Below are 24,732 nucleotides of genomic sequence, written 5' to 3'. Positions count from 1 at the left end.
GGTGAAATTATCGAAGATGTTTCAAAAGATGCGCAAAAAGTTGCCGACACCCACAAAGCAGCCGGTGAAAAAGTAGCAGCAGAAACGAAAAAAGTCGGCGAAAAAATAGGAGAAACCGCGGCAGATGTTGCACAAGCTGCCAAAGATACTAAAGATGCAGCAGTTAAAGAGATAAAGGAAGATACAAAGATAGTAAAAGAGAAATTGACAGCAGGCGCAGATACAGCTGCAGAAATTGCGGACAGTGCTAAGGAAAAAGTGACGAAAGAAGCGAAGAAAGCTAAAGATAAAACAGGTGGCTTCTTTTCTGGCATATTTAAAGGTACGAAACATGCCGTAGAAGATACAACTAGCGATGTTAAAGAATTTTTGGATGAGACAAAGAGAGAAGCATCATTAGAAAAAGAACGTGTTAAAGAAGAAGTTGCTGCCGATCTTAAGGATTTGAAGGATAGAAAAGACGCTGTTGTTGCAGAAATTCAAGATACCGCAGATAAGGCTATCACTGATGCGAAAGATGCGAAGGATAAAGCAATTTCTGCTGCCAAAGATGAAAAGGATAAAATTGAAGATGAAGTATCGAAGGATGCTCAGAAAGCTGCTGATACCACGAAAGCAGTCGGTGAAAAAGTAGCAACAGAAACGAAGAAAATCGGTGAGAAAATAGGAGAAACCGCAGCAGATGTTGCACAAGCTGCCAAGGGCACTAAAGATGCAGCGGTTAAAGAAGTAAAGGAAGATACGAAAAAAGTAAAGGAAAAGTTAGCAGCAAGCGCTGATGCGGCTGCAGGAGCTGTGGATAGTGCAAAGGATAAAACGTCGAAAGAAGCGAAAAAAGCTAAGGAAAAAACAAGTGGCTTCTTTTCCGGGATATTTAAAGGTGCGAAACACGCTGTGGAAGATGCTGCCGATGATGTCAAAGAATATTTGGACGAGACGAAGAAGGAAGCTGTTTTGGAAGAAGACCGTACTAAGGAGAAGATTGCCGCGGGATTAAAAGATTTAAAAGATAAGAAGGATACTGTTACAACCGAAGTTAAAGAAGCTGCTGACCAAGCTATTACTGATGTAAAGGATGCGAAGGATAAAGCAGTTTCTACTGCTAAAGATAAAAAGGATAAAATTGAAGAGAAAGTTTCTAAAGATGTACAAAAGGTTGTCGACACTACAAAAGCAGCTAGTGAAAAAGTTGCAACGGAGACGAAGAAGATCGGTGAGAAAATAGGAGAGACAGCATCAGAAGTTACGCAAGATGTAAAAGATACTAAAGATGCAGCGGTTAAAGAAATGAAAGAGGATACAAAGTTTGTGAAGGATAAGTTAGCAGCAGGCGCTGATGCTGCTGCGGAAGCTGCGGACAGTGCAAAAGATAAAGCTACGAAAGAGGCGAAAAAAGCGAAAGAAAAAACAAGTGGTTTCTTTTCTGGTATATTTAAGGGTGCGAAACACGCCACGGAAGATATATCTGAAGATGTGAAGGAGCACGTAAGCGACACGGAAAAGGAAGCAGCTGAAAAATTAGAGGAGTTAAAACGTAAGAAGGATGACGCAGTACATAGCGCTAAGGATACCGCGGAGAAAGCTGTTAAAGATGTAAAGGATATCAAAGATAAAGCAGTTTCTACCGCGAAAGATACGAAAGATAAGCTGATAGATACAGCCGTCAAAGATATAGATAAGGCTGAACATGATTTGAAAACAGCTCGTGACGACGTAGTTACAAAGACCAAGGAAATAGTCGAAAAAGTAGAAACTTCTGTGGCAGATGCCGGGCGTGATGTGAAGGATGCCAAGGATGCAGTTGTGACGGAAGCAAAAGAAGACGCTAAAGTTATAAAGGAAAAGTTGGCTGCCAAAGCTGAATCTATTTCGGATTCAGCAGAAGTTACTAAAGACAAGGCAAGTAAAGAGGCGAAGAAAGCTAAGGAAAAGGCTACTAGCTTTTTCTCGGGAATATTTAAAGGATCGAAACATTCCGCGGACAGCGCAATGGATGATGTAAAAGAGTTTCTGGATGAAACGAGAAAGGAAACAGCATTAGAGCAAGCACAGGCCAAGGAAGCAGCGGAAGCAGAACTCAAAGATCTGAAGCACAAGACAGGCAGTATGGTTATCGATGCGAAAGATGCAAAAGATCGTGTCACTGAGGAAATAATCGACCAAGTCGAGAAGACTATTGACACCACTAAAGCGACAGACGACAAAGCAATTGCAGATACAAAGGGAATTGTCGATGATATCACGCAAGGTGTTGCAGATACAAAAGATAGCGTGGCGAAAGAAGTGAAAGAAGACGTACAAGCTGCGAAAGAAAAATTAAAAGCAGGCGTTGACTCTGTAGCAGAAAGTGCTGCTTCTACGAAAGACAAGGTAACTAAGGAGTCGAAGAAAGCTAAAGAAAAAGGTAGCGGCTTTCTTTCGGGAATATTTAAGGGTGCAAAGCATGCTGCAGAAGAAGTATCTGATGATGTAAAAGAATTTATAGATGAGACGAAGAAAGAAGCTGCACAGGAACAAGAGCGTGCCAAAGAAAAAGTTGCAGCAGGTGTGAAAGATTTAAAGGATACAAAAGAGGCTGTTGTTATTGGCATTCAAGACGCCACTGACAAAGCCGTCACTGACGCAAGAGCTGTTAAAGATAAAACAGTTTCTGCAGTAAAAGATAAAAAGGATAAAGTTGTCGAGGAAGTATCGAAAGATGGGAAGAAAGTTGCTGATACCACGAAAGCAGCCGGTGAGAAAGTAGCAGCAGAAACGAAAAAAGTCAGTGAAAAGATAGAAGAAACTGCGGCAGATGTTGCACAAACAGCCAAGGATACTAAAGATGCAGCAGTTAAAGAGATAAAGGAAGATACAAAATTAGTAAAAGAAAAATTAGCTGCAGGCGCTGACTCTACTGCGGAAGCTATAGATACTGCAAAAGATAAAACGACGAAAGAAGCAACAAAAGATAAAGAAAAAACAGGTCGCTTCTTTTCAGGGATATTTAAAGGTGCGAAACACTCTGTAGATGATGCATCTAGCGACGTCAAGGAATTTTTGGACGAAACAAAGAGAGAAGCTTCTGTAGAAAAAGAACGTGCTAAAAAAGAAATTACTGCAGGACTCAAAGATTTGAAAGATAAAAAAGATGCGGTTATTTCTGGTGTTCAACAGATCGCAGACAAAGCCGCAGTTGACGTGAAAGAGACAAAAGATAAAACAGTTTCCGCTGTTAAAGATAAAAAGGATAAAATTGTGGAAGAAGTTTCAAAGGACACACAGAAAGTGACCGATGCGACGAAAGCAACCGGTGAGAAACTAGCAGCAGAAACGAAGAAGATCGGTGAAAAAGTAGGAGATACTGCGACGGATGTTGCGCAAGCTGCCAAAGACACTAAAGAGGCAGCAGTTACGGAAGTAAAGGAAGATGCAAAATTAGTAAGAGAAAAATTGGCAGCAGGCGTTGACGCGGCCACAGAGGCTGCGGACAGTGCAAAAGATAAAGCGACAAAAGAGGCAAAGAAAGCTAAAGAGAAAGGAAGTGGTTTCTTCTCTGGCATCTTTAAAGGTGCGAAACACGCCGTAGAAGATGCAGCCGATGATGTTAAAGGATATATGGATGAGACTAAAAAGGAAGCTGCTTTGGAAGAAGAACGTGTCAAAGAAAAAGCTGCTGCAGGACTGAAAGATCTGAAAGACAAGAAAGACACTGTCGTTAGTGAAATTCAAGAAACTGTAGATAAAGCCGTTGATAAAGCAAAAGATGCAAAAGATAAAACAGTCTCTGCAGCAAAAGACAAAAAAGATAAAGTTGTCGATCAAATTTCGAAAGATGCGCAGGCAGTCGCTAATACCACGAAAGCAACCGGTGAGAAAGTAGCAGCGGAAACAGATAAAGTCAGTGAAAAAATAGGAGAAACCGCGGCGGATGTTGCACAAGCTGTCAAGGACACCAAAGATGCAGCGATTAAAGAAGTGAAGGAGGATACGAAAAAAGTAAAGGAAAAATTATCTGCAAATGCTGATGCGGCTGCAGAAGCTGTGGATAGTGCAAAAGATAAAGCGTCGAAAGAAGCGAAAAAAGCTAAGGAGAAAACAGGTCGCTTCTTTTCTGGCATATTTAAAGGAGGAAAACACACCGCAGAAGACGCAACTGACGATGTTAAGAAATTCTTGGACGAAACAAAAAGAGAAGCTTCATTAGAAATGCAACGTGCTACGGAAGAAGTTGCCGCAGGTCTCAAAGATTTGAAAGATAAGCAAGACGCTATTGTTACTGGAGTTCAAGAAGTCGCAGACAAGGCCATCACCGATACAAAAGATGCAAAAGATATGACAATCTCTGCAATGAAAGACAAGAAAGATAAAGTTGTCGAGGAAATTTCTAAAGATGCGAGGAAGGTTGCCGATACCACGAAAGCAGCCGGCGAGAAAGTAGCAGTGGAAACGAAGAAAGTCGGTGAAAAGATAAAAGAAACCGCGGCAGATGTTGCACAAGCTGCCAAAGATACTAAAGATGCAACAATTCAAGAGATAAAAGAAGATACAAAATTAGTGAAAGAAAAATTGGCTGCAGATGCTGACGCTACTGCAGAAGCTGCGGACAGTGCAAAGGATAAAGTAACGAAAGAAGCGAAGAAAGCTAAAGATAAAACTGGTGGCTTCTTTTCTGGCATCTTTAAAGGTGCGAAGCATGCCGTAGAAGATGCAGCTGACGATGTTAAAGAATTTGTGGATGAGACTAAGAAAGAAGCTGCTTTAGAAGAAGAACGTGCCAAAGAAAAAGCTGCTGCGGGTTTGAAAGATCTGAAAGATAAAAAGGACACTGTTATTAGTGAAGTTCAAGAAGCTGTAGATAAAGCGAAAGATGCAAAAGATAAAACAGTTTCTGCAGTAAAAGATAAAAAGGATAAAGTTGTCGAAGAAGTATCGAAAGATGGGCAGAAAGTTGCTGATACCACGAAAGCAGCCGGTGAGAAAGTAGCAGCAGAAACGAAAAAAGTCGGCGAAAAAATAGGAGAAACCGCGGCAGATGTTACACAAGCTGCCAAAGATACTAAAGATGCAGCAGTTAAAGAGATAAAGGAAGATACAAAATTAGTGAAAGAAAAATTGACTGCAAGTGCTGACACTGCTGCGGACACTATAGATTCCGCAAAAGATAAAACGACGAAAGAAACAAAGAAAGCTAAAGAAAAAACAGGTCGGTTCTTGTCCGGAATATTTAAAGGTGCGAAACACTCTGTAGATGATGCATCTAGCGACGTCAAGGAATTTTTGGACGAAACGAAGAGAGAAGCTTCTGTAGAAAAAGAACGTGCTAAAGAGGAAATTGCCGCTGGCCTGAAGGATTTAAAGGATAAGAAGGAGGCAGTTATAACCGGAGGACAACAAGCAGCAGACAAAGCCGCAGCTGACGTGAAAGAAACAAAAGATAAAACAGTTTCCGCTGTTAAAGATAAAAAAGATAAAATTGTGGAAGAAGTTTCAAAGGACACACAGAAAGTGACCGATGCGACGAAAGCAGCCGGTGAGAAACTAGCAGCAGAAACGAAGAAGATCGGTGAAAAAGTAGGAGATATTGCGATGGATGTTGCGCAATCTGCCAAAGACACTAAAGATGCAGCTGTTAAGGAAATAAAGGAAGATACAAAATTAGTGGAAGAAAAAATGGCAGCAGGCACTGACGCGGCCGCCGAAGCTACAGATAGTGTAAAAGATAAGGTAACGAAAGAGACGAAAAAGGCTAAAGAAAAAACTGCTGGTTTCTTTTCCGGGATCTTCAAAGGTGCAAAACACGCTGTAGAAGATGCAACGGACGATGTTAAAGAATTTTTAGATGAAACAAAACATGAAGCCGAACTTGAAGAAGCGCGTGCTAAAGAAGCAGCAGCAGCTGGATTAAAGGAATTGGAACATACGAAAGATGATGTTGTCAGTGACGTAAAAGACACGTCAGATCGAGCTATCGGTGAAGTAAAAGATGCCAAGAACAAGACTGCCGCCGCAGCGAAAGATACGAAAGATAAAATAACTAAGAAAGTTTCGGAAGATATCCAGAAAGCTGCTGATGCGGGCAAAGCTGCTAAAGACAAAGTAACATCAGAAGTGAAGGAGGTTGGTGAGAAATTGGATTCAACAGCACAGGATGTTGCGCACGGAGTTTCACATGCAAAAGATGCAGCTACTAAAGAAGTTAAAAATGATGCAAAAGTGGTGAAAGAAAAAATGACTGCCGGAGTTGGAGCTATGACTGAAAGTGCTGAGAGTCTTAAGGATAAAGCGGTCAAAGGAGCAAAGAAAACAAAGGAAAAAGGATCTAGTTTTCTGTCGGGTATATTTAAAGGTGCCAAGCATTCCGTTGAAAGCGCAACAGACGACGTCAAAGAATTTTTAGATGAAACGAAACACGAAGCAGAACTGGAAGAAGCACGTGCTAAAGAAGCAGCAGCGGCTGGATTGAAGGAACTAGAACATAAAAAGGATGCTTCCGTTACTGGTGTAAAAGATACAACTGATCGAGTTGTTGCTGGATTAAAAGACGCCAAGGATAAGACTGTTGCCGTAGCGAAAGACGCGAAGGAAAAAGTCACTGAGAAAATTTCCGAAGATATTGATAAAGCTACTGATGCGGTCAAAGCTGTTAAAGACGAAGTAACCTCAGAAATGAAAGAAACTGGCGAAAAAATAGATTCGACAGCGCGAGTCGTTACCCAAGGAGTTGCAGATACCAAAGATGCAGTTGTTAAGGAAGTACAAGATGATTCGAAAAAAGTGAAAGAGAAATTTACCGCGGGAGTCGAAGCCGTGGTCGATGGTGCTGATGCCGCTAAAGACAAGGCAACTAAAGAAGCTAAGAAAGCTAAAGAAAAGGGATCTGGTTTTTTATCGGGGATATTTAAAGGTACAAAACATGCTGTCACTGACGACGTCAAAGAATTTATGGAGGAAACAAAGAAGGAAGCTTTGTTAGAACAAGAACATGCCAAAGAGAAAGCAGCCGCGAGTCTCAAAGACTTGAAAGACAAGAAAGATGCTACGATCACCGAAGTTCAAAAAGTTATAGACAAAACTGTTGCTGACGCGAAAGATGCAAAAGCTAAAACAGTTTCTGCAGTAAAAGATAAAAAGGATAAAGTTGTCGAGGAAGTATCGAAAGATGCGCAGAAAGTTGCTGATACCACGAAAGCAGCCGGTGAGAAAATAGCAGCAGAAACAAAGAAAATCGGCGAAAAAATAGGAGATACCGCGGCAGATGTTGCACAAGCTGCTAAGGATACTAAAGATGCAGCGGCTAAAGAAATGAAAGATGATGCAAAATTAGCAAAAGAAAAGTTGGCGGCTGGTATCGGCGCTGTAGCCGATGGTACCGAGGCAGCTAAAGATAAAGCGGTGAAAGGAGCAAAGAAAACAAAGGAGAAAGGATCTGGTTTTCTGTCGGGTATATTTAAAGGCGCCAAACATTCTGTTGAAAGCGCAACAGACGACGTCAAAGATTTTCTAGACGAAACGAAACGCGAAGCAGAACTGGAAAAAGCACGTGCTAAAGAAACAGCAGCGGCTGGATTGAAGGACTTAGAACATAAGAAGGATGCTGTCGTTACTGGCGTAAAAGATACAACTGACCGAGTTGTTGCTGAAGTAAAGGATGCCAAGGATAAGTCTGTTGCCGCAGCGAAAGATACGAAAGAAAAAGTCACTGAAAAAATCTCCGAAGATATTGACAAAGCTACTGATGCGGTCAAAGCTGTTAAAGACGAAGTAACCTCAGAAATGAAAGAAGCTGGTGAAAAATTAGATTCGACAGCGCGAGTCGTTACCCAAGGAGTTGCAGATACCAAAGATGCAGTTGTTAAGGAAGTACAGGATGATACGAAAAAGGTGAAAGAGAAATTGGCAGCGGAAGCTGAAGCCGTGACTGATGGTGCTGGAGCAGCTAAAGATAAGGCAACTAAAGAAGCGAAGAAAGCTAAAGAAAAGGGATCCGGTTTTCTCTCGGGAATCGTTAAAGGCGCGAAACACGCTGTCGGGAGCGCAAGGGACGATGTCAAGGAATTTCTGGACGAGACGAAGCAGAAAACGAAATTGGAAGAAACTCGTGCTAAAGAAACTGCTGCGACTGGTTTGAAGAAATTGGAACACAAGAAAGATACTGTTGTCGATAGTGCAAAGGACGTTACAAAAGAATTGGCAGCTGACGTCAAAGATGCTAAAGATAAAATTTCCGAGACAGTGGCCCAAACAGCAGACACCACGAAGACTGCAGTTCATGAGCTAGCGGCTGAAACGAAGAAAGTCGGTGAGAAATTAGAATCCAAGACCATGGATATCGCACATGGTATAAAGGGTGCCAGAGAAAGTCTCGATAAAGAAATAAAAGAAGATGCAAAGGCGGTGAAGGAGAAATTATTAACGAGTGCCGATACTGTCGCTGTCGGCGCCAAAGCGGCCAAAGACGAGCTTGCGAAAGACGCTACAAAGGCGAAGGACGAGGGATTGGATATCCTGTCTGGAGTTATTCAAGATACAAAGCAAACAGGAAAGAAAGTTACCAACGATGTGGAAGATTTTTTGGAAGCAACCAGACAGGAGGCAGCTACTGATGAAGCGCTTGCTAGAGAGGCCGCAGCGGCGAGGTTGAAGGAACTCGGACAGGCGAAGGATAAAGCCGCCGGTGAAATTAAAACTGCTACAGACAAAGCTGCGAAGGGTGCGAAAGACGCTAAGGAGAAGAGTCTTTCCGGTATAAAAGGTGCGAAAGACAAAACGGTTTCCTCCGTGAAAGCGGTGGGAAGTAAGATAGGACGTGGTGTGTCGCAAGTCGGCGAGAAAGTTAAGTCTACTGGTCAAGATGTAACGCAGAGGACTAAACGCACGAAAGACGCCGTTGTAAGCGAAGCGAAGGAAGACGCACGAGTGGTCAGAGGAAAGCTGGCAACTGGCGCGGGTGCAGTCGCCAGTACACCGGAGACTGCTGCGGATAAAACCACGAAAGAAGCTAAAAAGGTCAAGCAAAAAGCAGGCGGTTTTCTATCAGGCGTGGTGAAGAGTGCCAAGCACGCGGTAGAAGACGCAACGGATGACATGAAAGAGTTTCTGGAGGAGACCAAGCAGGAGGCAACCGCGGAGGAAGCTCGCGCTAAAAGCAATCTCGCTCAAGCGAGAGATAAATCTACCAAGTCGACCACTGACGCGAAGAACAAATCTGTCGGCGCCGTCAAAGCCACAAGGAAAAGCATCACCCCCCCGAAGGTGTCAAAATCACCAGCGGACGCGAAAACTACGGAAAAAGCTTCGCCCGTCATTAAAAGGACGGGCAAAGTAACAGAAACGGAAACGAAAAGAGTCGGTGGTAGAGTAGGATCGAGACGCTCAAGCGAGAGTACTCAGGAGGTTGTTCGTAGGTCGGAGGTAGCTGGTAGGCCGGAGACGTCCGGTGGCGTCGATCATTTAACCGAAACAGTTAGCGTTAAGAAAGTATCTCGCATTCCACAAAAGATTAGCCCGGGTAAGGAGGCGGCCGCGGACGATTCGGACAATTCGCGTAGAGTAGTAGAGAGTACAGTACCCACAGTAGGGCACCCCGAGCCTCGCACACGGCACTCCGTCACCACAGTCGTGACAAAGTCTGTGCGAACGACTCCACCGCCACCCAGTTCACTCGCCGAGTTCACTGACAGTAGAACCGAAGGTATCTTGCAATAATCTTGCGTTATATCCATATCTATATCTATATATTATATATTACATATACCAGCTGTGTGTAACATGATTAATGATTAAGTTGACGCTTCTCTGTAACTTCAGTTTTAATAGTTATTCTCGTGACATCAGAGAGCAAAAAAAAAAAAGAGAGATATATATACATATATATACATTCATGCACCTTCGTCATTCATTAATGAGACCTAACACTCTAATCTCTCAATCATTTCCAATCCACTAATTCATCGTTTTACAACCCGTAGAACCAATCGACAACATCTGAGACATTCATACTACCGCTTGTTCCTATTATAATTTTCTGCGTACTGTTTTGGATTTTCTTTATGTTTCCATGTGTATATCGAATGGGTATATTGTTAATTAAAATTAATTTTACACGAGAGTGAAATGCGCTTGATTATTTATATATTAATTATATTTAAGATGAAATCCAAATCACACACAGAAACGTTCGTCATAGTACGAAGATTCAAAGAGATATTCGGTCGATACCGAGATGAATAAACGATATACCTATATGTACTACGTTTAATTATTTGCTATACTTATTTTCAGTTTAGTTTTAACAATGATTTTGTTAACTCCCGTTTAATGCATGATTCCAGGTTTTTACGCTATTTTTTAAACGATGGATATAATTTTCCTAGTACTACTTCTCGAACATCGAAATCTTATTTTGTCGCCAGTCGTGTCTCTTTTTTTTCGTTTGTAGCGTATAACATATAGAGATCACGTGTTTACGATTATGCGGTAATTATGTCTCATTGAAATTAACAGGTATACCACAACTAGCGAAGCATGAACCGAGGTATGCCATGCAGAGAAAAAAAAAGCATCATCCATCATCTAATCTTTGTTGAATCACTGCTTTTAATGTCGTACTTGCCGATTCCCGATGTGAACTCATTTCTTTCTCTGTGTGACCATTTCAGACGTGACCAAAGAGGCTGCGCGACGGGCACAGAACCTGGCGGACCAGGCGTACACCTCGACGAAAGCAGGTAACGTAAAACCGACTCGAGTAAAATGTAAAAGAGTTCACGTACGCGGATCATCATCTCCGATCGAAGATCAGTAACGGTAGCAGACTCTGTTTTTTGGTGCCCTCATTTATATTTAGCTTTATCTTCCATAGTTAGCACCTGCCGACGCTTTCACACTAACTGATACTGTGCGCACGTCTCTTACTAAATAGTTACCGATCTCTATTTTCTTTATTTTGCCGAGAACTTATAGAGGTATCTCTCTCGTTCGCGAGATTGCGATACCCTCTCGCTCGAAAAGCCAATTTGAACATAGCATACTCGTCGAGTAGTTTTAGCCAGTTATACAACGTATACGTCCAGTAAATTGTAGCATCGTCATACCGGCGAGGAGGTGAAAAAATAGAGTAAAAGGGTCATAGTTTAGATTTTCCTTTTTTCAATTAATTGCGTGCTTGGAGAAAAATTATTTAGAATATTTTAAAAATAGGAGCAAATTCTCGAACGCTCTCGGCGTGTTCTTCTGCTTCCACAGTGGTACATTTTAGTAAGACTCAGGCGCCACGACCAAACACCGTTTTTTAATGAGTGTACTCTCTTTCGTTTTCGATAACTGACTAATCCTGGTTGCAATATTGATACTAACTAAAAAATAAAACTATATACGCGGGCAGAGCCGCGGTGCACGTGCACACGCATCACGCGCGAGGCGAGATCCCTCCTCGGGATCGTCTCTCCCAGATCCCACGTGCGTGCATGCGTGCACCAGGCGCGATCTTTCGTTTATTAGTGCGTAACGCGCGTACACATGCGTATGCGAGACAGACACGCTCCGAATCTTTCCGGTCCAACTTTGGCAGCTGGGCTAGAGTTGAAATTCTTAGTGTGTATCAATGTGCTTTATGTCCTTGTTCCTGTTCTTGTCCACGTCCTTTTGGATGGGTCAGGGCATGATTCGGCTGAGATTGATGGGACTGTAGAGAGGCATGCTACTTCTGCTCCATCAAAACAACCTGTTCCCGCCCCGCGTCACTCCACCACCAAGCCGTCTACCAAACCCGAGTTCCATCTGGAGCTCAGTGATGCCTCACGAACACGTAAAACGGTCGAGCAGCCGCCCAAGCCGACGCAGGAGGCGCAGTCGCCGAGCAAGAGTCCAAAGAGCAAGATACCCGTTAAAGTCGACCCTAACGCGCCTAAATTAGGTGACGAACCTGAATCCGTCCCGTTAGAGTCTTCGGAAGACCGTATCGTCGGTCCACAAGCAGTTTCGAGAACCGTCAAATTCGTTACCAGGGAATACACGGACGGGGAGTTGATCAAAGAGACTATCAAAGCGGATGACCCGACCGAAACTACCATAAGCAGCAGAACGGAGATAGCTCCCTCGATAGAACAAATACGACGAACAACGACTACGATGGTGACCAGCGACTCATCTATCGATCCTACGAAACTGGAGGAGTTCTTGAAGACGGGCGGTATCGTAGAGACGGTGAGGACCGTGATTCTGACGTCGGATGATGATGCTTTGCAACCCGTAACGCGCGAAGAGGTTGTCAAGACGATAAATCAGGTCGCTGGCACGCTACCGGGCGAGATCTTCGATTTCGGCGACAAATTTCCGGACTCCTACACCACTACGCTAAAGACTGACAAATCAGAGTCCGACGGGGTCGGGCAGACGGTCACGACCGTGCGACGCGTGACGACGGAGATGCCGGAGATCGAGAGAACCGAGAGGGTAGTGAGAACGGTGATCTCTAGCAGCGGCGGCGGCGGTGGCTTCGGGGACGCGGAGTCCGCTCTGAGAAGTCTCCAGGAGCAATTAACAAGATCCGAGATCGGTGAGACCGCCTCGTGGACAGCGGCGAACGAACAGTGGGAGGCGCAGTATTCCCAAGACACGTCGCCCGGTTCCGGGAACGGCGGCGGCGTTGACACGTTTGCCAGCAACAACAACAACAACAACAACAATAACAACAACAAGAACGATGGTAGTTCGAGGCACGATATGCACAGCGACACCGATAGTGACGGTTCGCCGCAACCTAGAAGAAGATCCCCGAGCAAGAGGCGTACGTTAGGCAGTTCCAGCGGGTCGGATGTAGCACTGCACGAAGGTGCGGAGCTGTCCCCGTTGGAGGACGACCAAGGTACCGCACTTTCACAGCTAACCTTCTGCATAAGCAATGTACATACCCCCTTGAAACCCCCCTCGCTAATCGGTTACCTCCCGGATTATGTGAACGAACGAGCCCTTAAAAGAAAGAAAAAGATATATATATCTGTATATAGATTACTACACGGTTCAGCTTTGGTGTTGAATCCCTTTGCTACCATTGCACGCAACTCCCATGCATTTTCCCGTACCTCCTGCTAGTTGCACGATAAGAGCGCGTTCGATGTTCGCAATTGTCCGATGGCAATAATTAACATATTGGGTGGTGGAACTTATTTGAGATATTTTCGAAAACATGTTGAAACACATCATTTCCGTTTAGTTGGGAGGACCTTTGACTCTCTCTATTGCTGCTTGGAACTGAGATCGCAAGAAGCAAAATGGGAATTGTTCGCTTGGGAATTGCATGATCTGTGATGTTTTAGATAAGAACCGTCTTACTGCGCATGATGATATTAAACGTACAGAAGGGTAACGACCCGCTAGGAAAAATAAAGCTTGTCAAATGCAGTCGTATAAGTCTGCATAAAATGCGCGGTATACTCCTCTTCGTGGGCGCGTTGCGAGGAACTGTGACATGTGCGGTTAATGGTTAATCGATTTTAGTGTTGCTTCTCGTTTGGGAAACGTTCGACGACGATACAACGTCGTTCTCTTACTTTTTTTGTTTTTCCGTTGGTCTTGGCTACAGAATGGATGGAGTCTTGTGATCAGGGGCTTCCTGGGACTAGCATACTTTCATTTGAGGCTCATTCGCGATCAGCCATGATCGAACGCATATCTATCACACGTCGACGCGCTGATTGTGCTTTCGGCGATAAGAAAAGTAAAAAGAAAGATTTAACGTATCCCAAAGTATCTTCGCGTGATTTTGTCGAAATGGCGCTGACGAAATAACAAACGATTTGCAACAAACGAAAAGAAAGATCGTACAAAGATCGCGATAAGCGTTTAAAAAATCTTCACGGGGCATAAAATTCAGCGCACACATCTAGTTATTTAATGCTAGACGATACGAGCCAATTTACAGAAGTTTTCCCAAAAATTGCATAAGATTATTTTCATTGCTGATAAAATTCAGCGACGATAGTTGGGATTAAATCTCGAATGCGTCTTTCGAAACTTCCAATTTGGCGACAAATTGAAATATTGCTAAATATATTGCAGACCGAGAGTTTAATTGTGAGTATATTTTTGAATAATGATAAAATTAACCAATTAATTAATTAATTAATTAATCTATCAGTAATTGGATAAAATCATTACGGTTAGGTAATCATTACGATAATCTTGACTTTGACTTTCGAGACAAAATGTGGCTATTCTGTTATTCTCGGCTTCCTCATACTAATCACATCGCGGTGGAGCTATCATCCAATCAATCAATCAACTTATCGAAATTTACATATCCGATGATAATTCAAAGCAATGAATTTGATAATCTTTAAGTAGCAGAAACACACAATATGGTACGGTCGGTTTGCTCGGGCAATAGGATAGAACCGAAGACTAGGACGAAGACATCCGGTAGAACCAGCTGCGCGTGTTGGATGAGCATAGCTGTCGCTGTGCTGGTACTTCTAATAGCGCTTATACTTGCCCTGGAGCCACAAACATTTCAGCGTGCCATCTATACCCTGTCTAACAATGTCCCGAGGCAAGCCGGGTACGATTTACCCTTTATTATTTATTTTCTACTAAAGAGTATATCGTTTTATAATATTAAATCTCTTTTAAAAGCCAGGTCAAACTTTTACGGCCATCAGGATAGAAATCTAAGCAGCCCCAATCGATATTGTATCTTGTCTTCAAAAGTGACATGATTCACATTGTTCTGTTTTTCATTTTTTTTTTTAGTTTGAACTTTTGCCTACAAAAATGATACAAGCGATTGTTCTTATGAGTTTGCTTGTGTATTTAGAAGTAACGATTCAGAAATTCTGAAGTTATAATACACATCAGGTAATTGATAAATCAAACGTGTCACTTTTGAAGAAAATTGTACATAGGTAAAATCAATTGATACACATCCTCGCGATTATCGAGAGTCCTTAGAGCTTGTATCAATAATATATTTACAAAGTATGCAATGTCCCAGCGATAAAGCACAAAACTTTATCGCGCGATAGACATATTTATTTATCGAATATTCGTATATAAGACTGAAATCTATTTTCACGTTTTTTTCGAGCCATCTGCGATCGAAATGATTTCGAAGCTAGTTCGTCCGCGTAATAATTTTCGAACGTCAGCAGTAGTCTTAACAATTCTGGCGAACAGCAAGGAAAGTTGAAAAATTGCGCAACAAATGACCAACTTGTAAAACTGAACTGCCTTCTGTCACACGTAGGGCCACCTGTACCGATACCGAGTACATCACGTCACATATGTGTGATAAATTGTCATTTATTTCGAGAGGACAGGTAAATCCCCGCGATCGACGAACTTTTGTTCCGCAAGCTTTCTTTTTCTGGAGTAACGGCCTGCATGAGTATTGACACTCCCCTCGCATGATTGCATCTTTGCATCGTACGAACCTTAGTCTACGCCCGTAGTAACTGTTTTACTTTTGCGCAGTGCCTCGTTGTCGGGGCACGATTTTCCCGCTCCGATCAATGGAAAGATATGTTTTACGCCTAGTTGCACGCACCCTTGTCGTACCAAGAAGAGCTCCTACTCTCCTTTCTTTTTATCTTTCGTTTCTCCATTTTTGTCTTCTTTCTTTCTTCCTCCTTGTGTTTCTTTTTGTTTTAGTTTCGAGCATCCTATAGATCACTATTACCCCTCTAGCTCTCTTCTGACAATAAGCAACTCAAGATAAAGCTAAAGTGTAGAGGGACCAATCGTGTTTTTTTAGTCACGTTAGGATTGTTAGGCGAATCGTCATGTAAGTAATTTCTAAGTGTATGTATATGTATCGTGCCTATATACGTGTGCAAGCACAAGGTGCGTGCAAGCTTGCTTCGGATTCTGTCGATATAGGGATGAGTATATATAGACACGGCTATTTCCCCGAAACGGCACTAAACCAACTCTCTTTTCGCCGCAACGATGTGAAAGCGAGTTGCGTTGCACTGACCGATGTGCTGCGCGGCTTCTTAACGAGTCCGTCACCGAGTCTGACCCCTTTCCGATCCCGCAGAACTGCAAACGTACGTCAAAGGGCAGTGCGAAAGGGACTAAGAACCGATATAACTCCGGCGAGTTTGGATCTCTCAGCACCATTTCGACGCATCGAAAGGCGGACTCCCCGGAATTACATTCGGTTTCAATCCCCGTGGGGACGGAGAACCGAGACAGAAAACACTCGTGTTTCTTCCTCGCATCCCTCGAGCCTGTTTCGTTCTTCTTATTAGCGATCCGCTGATCCGAACTGTAGACGCAACAATTATTTCGATATAGCTAGTGTCCACGTGTTGATTGACGCGTGCTTTATTCATTCAGTATCCTTGTGAACACTTGAGTTTTCCAATCCGCACAATACATGTCCTATTTCGACGTGCCAGTGAAGATCGTCTCAAGTAAAATGATTTATCGTCGCTCCGAAGAATTTGAAATCTCCGCGAGGATGCACTAACGTCCTTTCCGCATCGGGAAATTAATATCACCGAATATCCGTAATAATACTCCAGTAATACCTGACCGTTCGTCTAACAACACTAACTAATGTAGTTAGTACGGACTCTCATGAAATGGCTGCCAAATCTCATGGAGCGTTTTGTGCAAAACTACGGTCAAAACCAAAGGGCGATAGACTCGCGCATTAGAATCGTGATACCTGTGATAACTTATCTTTTTTTCGATTTTAAATTCCGGTAACGCTCTTTGCCCAAGAACGATGTATTTCGTCGTATATAAAAATATCTATAAAGTCTTTTTTGACCTGTGTCCTCAGTGTCATTGCTTCACCTCGGATGCCGTTGAGATCCCAAATCGATTATTCATCTTTGCCACAATTACCGCATTTTCAAAATGTACATAATATCTGGATATACATTTGCCGAACTGTCGAGGAAACACCACTTTCAGTTTTTACCGTAGTATAATCTTCTGTTGTACCGAGAACGTTGAGTACCTACATCTCTTACGACTAACTGCTAAATGCTTTGTTCAGCGGCTTTTATCAGCGCTTCACACGAGCTCGCTGCGCGCAGCACAATCGTACTGAGAAGTATTCTGAATATTGCTCAGTAATAATATGTCGCCGTATTTAATTAAATACTGATCAACGAGCGTTCGTCTCGTAAGCGCTGTCTTACAACGATGCTGTCTTCCTATGAAACGTAACTGATTCTTCAAATGATCCTAAATAGCAGAACAATTATACACGTATGTTCAAAGGGTAATCGACAAATTCTAAGTTTGTGTAACTACAGTTTTTAAAATCAAAATTAATTCGGTATTGATTTTTAATCTCATTGACTAGCATTTTACCACATTCGCATCCGAAAGGATTTTATAAAAGTCATGTCGCGATTGAGACCGAAGGATCGAAAACTAGATCCATCAGACTGCTATTTAGGATTCTCAGTCAGAGTAACGTGCTTATCTTTTATCTTCTCCTACATGAACGAGGGGAAATCGTCGTAGGATCGACGAGGAAGCCTCTCGTGAAAGAACAAACGGAAGATGTAGCGAGAAATCACCTTCTCGTCGATTGTACCATGATTTACTTGGACTCCCTCATGCAGATCGATCGCTACGCGACACGTTTAAATTGAACATCGACATCGAGACATAGGAATTCGGCCGAGTTTGAGATGACTTACAGCTTGTAGCACACGTGTAAAAGTAATTAGCATCACAGTACGAGAAAACGAGTAGTGGACACAGTAAAAGTTGTACAAGTATGAGTCACGCGAGGCGTACAATATCCGCCGTGATCCACGTGCCGAGGAGGGAGATGATCACACGTGAGGAAAACGGTTGCGTATAGTTTTTGGCTAGTTGAGTGAAAATGCGTAATATATACATACATATATATATATTATGTATCGTCAAATGTTTAGCGGTGTTGTAACTTTTTTTATATGTGTCTAGTCTTATTCCCTTGTTTTGGGCATGATGTAAAATTGAAAGATATATATATCTATATATATATATCTATATATATATACAATTCGTACTTGTTCTCTATGTAAAAACACGCAGCAGCGAAATAGTGAAATCCGCCGCGTTCGCGAAGCGCAGCGAAGCAGGGTGTTTGATTTGTTCTCGTTTGTTGTCGCAGAATCTGACTTTTTGCAACATAGCGAGCCATCCTTCATGGAAACGACAACGATCGAGGTGGATCCTGTCACACAGGAAAGGTATATACAAATTACGATCTTTTTTTTTTCTTTTCTTTTAATGTATCAACGGCAAGGTATGTTAATTATTGTCTTCTACCGCGGTGATGGAAGCAAGTTTCAAGTAAACTTGCTTCCATCTGCTTTGATCACGATGCCGTTCGGGGATCATTTCAAGATTTTTCATCGCGCTGTGCGACAATTGCGGCGCGTCGAAAAATCGAAAAGAGAAATGCAGATGTAGATAAACGTAATCTTGAGAGAATCATCTTTTGCAGCGTAACGACCACGCGAACAGAAGCGAGGACGATATCGTCTGTGGGGGCCGGTGGCGCGGACGACTTGCGGGAATCGATGCAGAAGCTCATGGACACGTTCATGACGGAGGAGAAGAAGGATCATTAGAAGTGACGCGTGCGTTTCCACCCTTCGATGAGAAGAGAAGAAATCACCGTCGGGTTCTCGGCATCGATTCCCTCGTCGATCCTCGAGTCCTTCACCGAGGGAGGCATCTCGATGGACCTCGGACTCGACTCGGCGCATCCTCGAACGTCGAGCGACAAGTTTACGATTCTCGATAAGACTGGAGATGCGTGATAACGCACCCCCCCCCTCGGGATGCTGTCTCTCTTAAATTACGCGAAAGCATGCACGATGATTTACTATCACGCTCATGGCCTACGCTTCGAATTTGCTTGCCTTTCCGTTCCGCTCGGTTGCCTTACCTCTTTACGTTCGTCGGAATCTCGCGATCGATGATGATAATGATGATAATGACAAAATGTATCTGCGTATGTCGTTGCTAGTCCGACTAGCCGATCCGCGCTAGTCTTCGCTATGCCAACCCGTCCATGTATACGCAACGCCTTTCTCGCGTTGTCTGAAGATATAATGCGAAATGGAAGAGAAGGAAAGTATCAGGCGGAGACGATGGGGGGAAGCAGAGACGCGAAAAAGGCGAGAACGCGACAAGATAAGATCGAGCGAGCGATCTGCCGATATCGGCGATCGCCTAGATTAGTAAGGTTCTCGTGAGAATAGCTCGTTTAAGCTTCAGGATGATTATACATCTCAATCCGCGCAATATATCGCTTGATAGATCGGCAATACAAATGAATATATATATATATTCTTTATTAACACTTTCGGCGATGGACAATTGACGAAGTTTCCGAAAAACGGGAATAAGAGAATTTCTTGTTGTTACTCGAGTCAAGTCGCGAGTTTAAGCACAATAAAAAAAAAAAGATACGACGAGCCGCGAGAGGTGTCGGATCATCGCGCGCACGAGCCGTGTTGATTTGATTAACAGAGAGAAATGTTTTTATGCATCGGAACACATAATGTATAAATTTAACTTGTTTAAAGGATATTTCCTAACAGTTTTTAATTGTATATATGATAATTTCTTAGCATATGACTTATATATAATATATATACATATATATATATATATATATATATATATATATATATATATACACATATACATATATATATATATATATAAGTAAATGTACTATGGACACGATTGTAATAATTGTAAGACGCTAACAGGAATATTTTATTTATATAGCGAGCCCCTGGATAAATGTTACTCGCTCGTTAATTTGTAAGCTCGATACGATTATACTGTCGACGTTGTGTCATCCACGTGAACCAGTGTAAACTAAAATAGAGCAGCTAACGACACGCGACAATGTAGAGATTATGTTGTCTGAAATCCGGGCTATGCGAATTCGTTTTAATATCTAAGCCGATATATTAGCTTTCAGTGTACGACACAATTTTAATGAGCGCAAGAGGGGAGGATGGAAAATCATCATATAATATATAAATATATTTAAAAGAAAAGCAAAATTTAAATAAGCTATTCTATTAATGTATAATATATTGAAAGATATAATGATTATGCTATCTGAAGTTTATAAATTATTATCTATAATGACTGTTATACTACGTTTAATAGACTTGCCTAGAGCCTATCTGACCTAAGGACCAAAGGCACAATCACACGCGCATCAAAATAAAATAATATGCTCCCATGTATTGTCGTAACATTTAGTATATAATCCACTACGAATACCGCGACGCTGGTGCCTCAGTGCTATCAACGATGTGGCGCGATTTATCTCACGAGGAAAGGAATATTTTGTACGCATCGTACTTCTTTATATATGAAACGCAGTTATACAGACGATATATTTCATGTGCAACAGTACTTTGTATCGTTTTACGCTATTGACATAAATGACAAGAACGTATGTTTGAAACGCATGTAATATCAGCGCCACTTATCATCGTTGGAGCATTGACATCCCAGTGCCGAGCCGATGCTTTATATCTCAACGTAACACGTCAAGCAGTCAAACATATTTCCCCCTATGCTAATTACATGTCCCTCCTCAATACTATGACATTAAGCTATCATTACAATGGCATTGCATGGCGTAAAAAAAAACGAAAGAGACTATAATTTACTATATACTATTGTGTGATAGACTATCAGCGGCATAACAAATAAAATGTTGCATCAGAATTACTACGTCCTCTGCAATGGAAATATAAGAAGGGGAGTAAGGACACCTCAACCCCATCTCATTCTTTCATTCATATTTAGGCATCCGATAAATGAATAATCGATAGTCAACTATTCTTTCCGTACACTTTTCTTTCATCTAAACCTTTTTTCCAAATATATTATTTAAGAAAAAGAAGAAAGACCAGCTATATTTCGGATATGAACTAAACAAGATAATTTTACGTAAGTATATATTCTTCATATTATAAAAATAATGATACTATATAAATCTTGGTTTGTTTCTTCTAATCGATAAGTTAATCGATAAGGAAGTTGCGAGGAAAAAGTATGGAAACGTAAGTATCTTTTTCTCCATTTATACATACACAATTTTATTTAACAGGAAAAAAGTTCAAATTCATAAATTATTGTTCCGCTCAATATTATAATCAACTAAACAATAACATATTATTTCCTGGATTCTGAGACAAAAATGATACAAATAACTTGCACACTTTCGTCGTTGCTAATGATATTGTCGAAATGCAGCATACACATTTTAGTCCACTTTTGATACAACAAAGAGTAACATGTACCGAACGATTGCACGGATACGTACATAACAAAACGCGTGTCCTGATAATTATATCTGGCACGCGTTACTTGTTGTACCGAGTAGCTATATGATTACTAACAACGTGTGTTGATTAACCGATCGAAGCTATAATAAAACAGCGCTAAGACAGAGAAGTTACCGAGAGCTTGTCCCTCTTCACGCGTTTTTTAATTTATTAAATTAGCCATTTACACTAGTTGTAGTAGTTCTAAATTTCATCAAAATTTTACAAGTCTAATTGTACGTTACCTCGCTTCTCGATGGATAATTTTTAGTGAGACATTCCAACATATAAAAAGAGTACTTACTGCACGTTATACATAGCGCTATATTTCATTTTCTGCTTAAATAATATGTATATTTCACGAACTGGCAGATAATAATACATGTAAATAAAAAGGAAATATACAAAGAAAAACGATCGTACAAAGTTGGTATTGTTTACGTACACAGATCTAATTAATCTGGCGTGTACACGAAATCTAATTGAATACGCTAAATATCTGTAATTTCGCTATTTGAAAAGAATTCACGTTCCTATAAAAATTTATAAATATCAAAAACGACTACACTCAAACTGGAACACGATGTTACCCATAAACTGACAATTTATTTATAGATACATACAGGGAGATGAGCTACTCGACTCATAGGGAAACTTTGACGTCGTATAATTGCATTTTGTGAAATGATTAGATGTCCCCTTACACTTTCTCGTAATGTACCTTTTTTTTATCATTACACTGCGGGTCATCAGATCTGTAAAGACAATGGTATATCATATTATTGCACACATTGAATAGAAAACAAAGAGGCCAAGCTTTTTAAATGTTCGCGCATAGAAAGTAATATAAGTATAGAGAAGATCTAGAGAATAAAAACAATTTATGATGTATCATAAGATAGAATGTGTGCAAAATTTCAAAAATACACGAGAACTTACATTGTCAACATCATCTTCATCATCGTCGCTAATTTCATCGCCAAATTCGATATCTTCGTCGAATCCATCTTCCACGAAGGTTACCGTGTCATTGATACGCACTAAGAGAAAATTTCACGTTAGAAAAGACATAAAAGAGAAATTGTTTAGATTTTTTTGAACAAAATTTTAATAATTAATTTTCAAAATTATTTTTGCCAAAAATTAGAAAAGTTCTACTAAAAAAAGTACACTTTGCAATTGTTCACAAACGTCTAGGACAGAATGATGCGGAATGCCACTTACCAGTTTCTGGGAACTCGCCGTAAGTCTTCAAGTTCCGCGCTTCGTCAGCCGTGTACTTCAATATAACGTCTGCCTTGGCATCCTGATAGTCTCGCAGCCCAATCAGTATGATGTCACCCTGATTAATCCACACTTTCTTCCGCAGCTTACCTCGAATGTGGCACAACCGTTTGACCCCGTCGAAGCACATGGCTTCTAACCTACCGTTGCCCAGCATTTTTGTCACTTGGGCATACTCTGCAAAACAAACACCGAGTGAGTCGCCGATGCTCGTTCCCGAGGTGGATATCGCATCGTCCGTACTCACCTTGTCCATCCTCCTTGAACACCAGCTCTCTCTTCTCGGTCTCGTTCTCATTCTTCCCTCTTCTCCTATTTTTACCTCCCTTTCCTACGAACAAAGCACGTGTGACTCGCGTGACAACGCTCCCGACGAGACGCGCGAGGGGGTAAGATACGAAAGACTCAGCTCGCCTCGAGGGCGATCTTGACACGAATTAGGTTAGCTAACTTAACCATATCGGTGGAAAAATCGCGGGGATCCAGAGGAAAAAGACGTAAGCGATGGAACCATAGTCGCACTCACCCTTATTCTTTGGCATGACGCTCTAGCACGGCGTTCCCGATCAACGAAAATACAAATAACACGCCGAGATGTGTGATAAGGCGCTGCAACGCACCTGAGATCCTCGTCGCGACAGAGGCAGACAGAGGCAGATCGACACTCGACGACTCGACAGATGGAGTCGGAGTGATGGAGGATGGAGGGAGGTGATCGACTGCGCGACTGTGCGCGACGTCGATCTAAATTGACCTAAATGGGACGTCTCTTTTCGACTTCTCTCTGACTGCAGGACGACAAATAATTCTTGCAATTTTTTATCGACGAATCGATGAAAGAAAACGTGCGAGCGATTGGAAAAAAACTTGTTGAAAATTTCGTCTAACGACGAGGTTGACTCGAGAATCGCGTACTTCCGGCCTGTCCATGGTTCACGGATGCACGACACATCCGGCGATTTGAAAACGCTGATGGTTGCTCGTTCTTTGCAGCTGCCCCGTTATACTTTCCGTTATATTGCAAATATTGCACTTCAAATGGAACGTATACGCTACTGGACGTAGAGAGAGAAAGAGAGAGAGAGAGAAAGGATGAAAAGTAGATAAAAAGTTCGATGTTAAAAAATGTTTCCCAAGTTGTATTTCAACTAGCGAGATATTTAAATATCGCGCATAGTTGTTATAAAATCTTTATATCCATTTCTATTATACTGACGTAGATTAACTTTAATCTCGAGAGAAAGATTTAACTTGCTTTCTATCTTTCAATAATAAACATTTAATTCCAAGAATTGAATTGAACCGAAATTAAAACAAATCTTAATAATGGGTAGCGTAATTAACATATGGCAAAGGCATTTCGTCTCCCGCGCGCTCAACTTTTCACACCGAAAACGTCGCGATATGTCATTTTCGCGACTATATCCGCGCGTGACGCGCCTTCGGCCGAACAAGTATCGCGAAATACGTATTTTTTAGATATATATATATATATATATATATATATATATATATATATATATATATTTACACCCGAGCGCTGAATCGATACTACTCGATAAATACTGCAGTAAATAATGCATGCATAATTACACTTACCAATGAAACAACTCTCGCGACGCCACTCGTTCGGCTCGTTCCGTGTCCCGTCGCGATCTGGAAATGAAAAAGTAGCGTGTAATTTTAACATGAGCAACATAGTGGAGGCGCTTCGATCGTCTCTGCTCTTGGTAAATATCCGCGATATTCGCGACAGATATGGAAAATACGATCATTCGCGATTGTCCGCGCGACGCGTCTGCGAACCGCGAAATACGTATTTTTACAAATCACTAGTACCCGAGTGAACCACGCATGCAAGATTAATGAAAGTTAACTCTTACCTTAATTAAATGAGTCGCGACGCCGACTCGTCCCGAAGCCGATCCGTACCGTGTGCCCGCCGTCTTCCGGAAATGAACAATGAACGCTCAACCGGCTCAACTCAAACTCAACGCACTACGCAGGAGAACGTCATCAATATGGCGGAGGCACTTTGAATCGTCTCCCGCGCGGCCAACTTCACGTTCGACAAGAGCGGCGGGATCACTCCGCGTCCCGTTCCTATATTCGCGTTCATGCATTTTTCTTATTCTAGCAATAAATC

The 24,732-nt window shown here is 41.9% G+C and overlaps 2 protein-coding genes across 2 annotated transcripts in view; one reads left to right on the top strand and one right to left on the bottom strand.

Moving 5' to 3' along the window:
* Window positions 1-20,700, top strand: part of LOC143905134 (uncharacterized) — an 83,195-nt gene extending 62,495 nt beyond the window's left edge. The window contains 5 exon segments of the mRNA XM_077420313.1: window positions 2-9,673; window positions 10,641-10,709; window positions 11,639-12,847; window positions 18,104-18,182; window positions 18,440-20,700. Of these exon segments, the coding sequence (XP_077276439.1) occupies window positions 2-9,673; window positions 10,641-10,709; window positions 11,639-12,847; window positions 18,104-18,182; window positions 18,440-18,566 (11,156 nt within the window). The 3' untranslated portion in view covers window positions 18,567-20,700.
* A 347-nt stretch (window positions 20,701-21,047) lies between these two features.
* On the bottom strand, window positions 21,048-23,271 carry Eif1a (eukaryotic translation initiation factor 1A). The gene is made up of 5 exons (XM_077420342.1): window positions 23,113-23,271; window positions 22,834-22,917; window positions 22,527-22,763; window positions 22,242-22,342; window positions 21,048-22,057 (listed from the first exon to the last, which is right to left on the bottom strand). Exons 1-5 carry the CDS (start codon window positions 23,126-23,128, stop codon window positions 22,052-22,054), a joined length of 444 nt encoding a protein of 147 aa, XP_077276468.1. The 5' UTR covers window positions 23,129-23,271; the 3' UTR covers window positions 21,048-22,051.
* Window positions 23,272-24,732: the final 1,461 nt, after the last annotated feature.

Source organism: Temnothorax americanus, unplaced genomic scaffold (genome assembly GCF_048541705.1).
Source record: "Temnothorax americanus isolate GAGA-0224 unplaced genomic scaffold, ASM4854170v1 Scaffold6, whole genome shotgun sequence".
Classification (NCBI taxonomy): Eukaryota; Metazoa; Arthropoda; class Insecta; order Hymenoptera; family Formicidae; genus Temnothorax; species Temnothorax americanus.
This window is presented reverse-complemented; position numbering and strand designations above follow the sequence as displayed.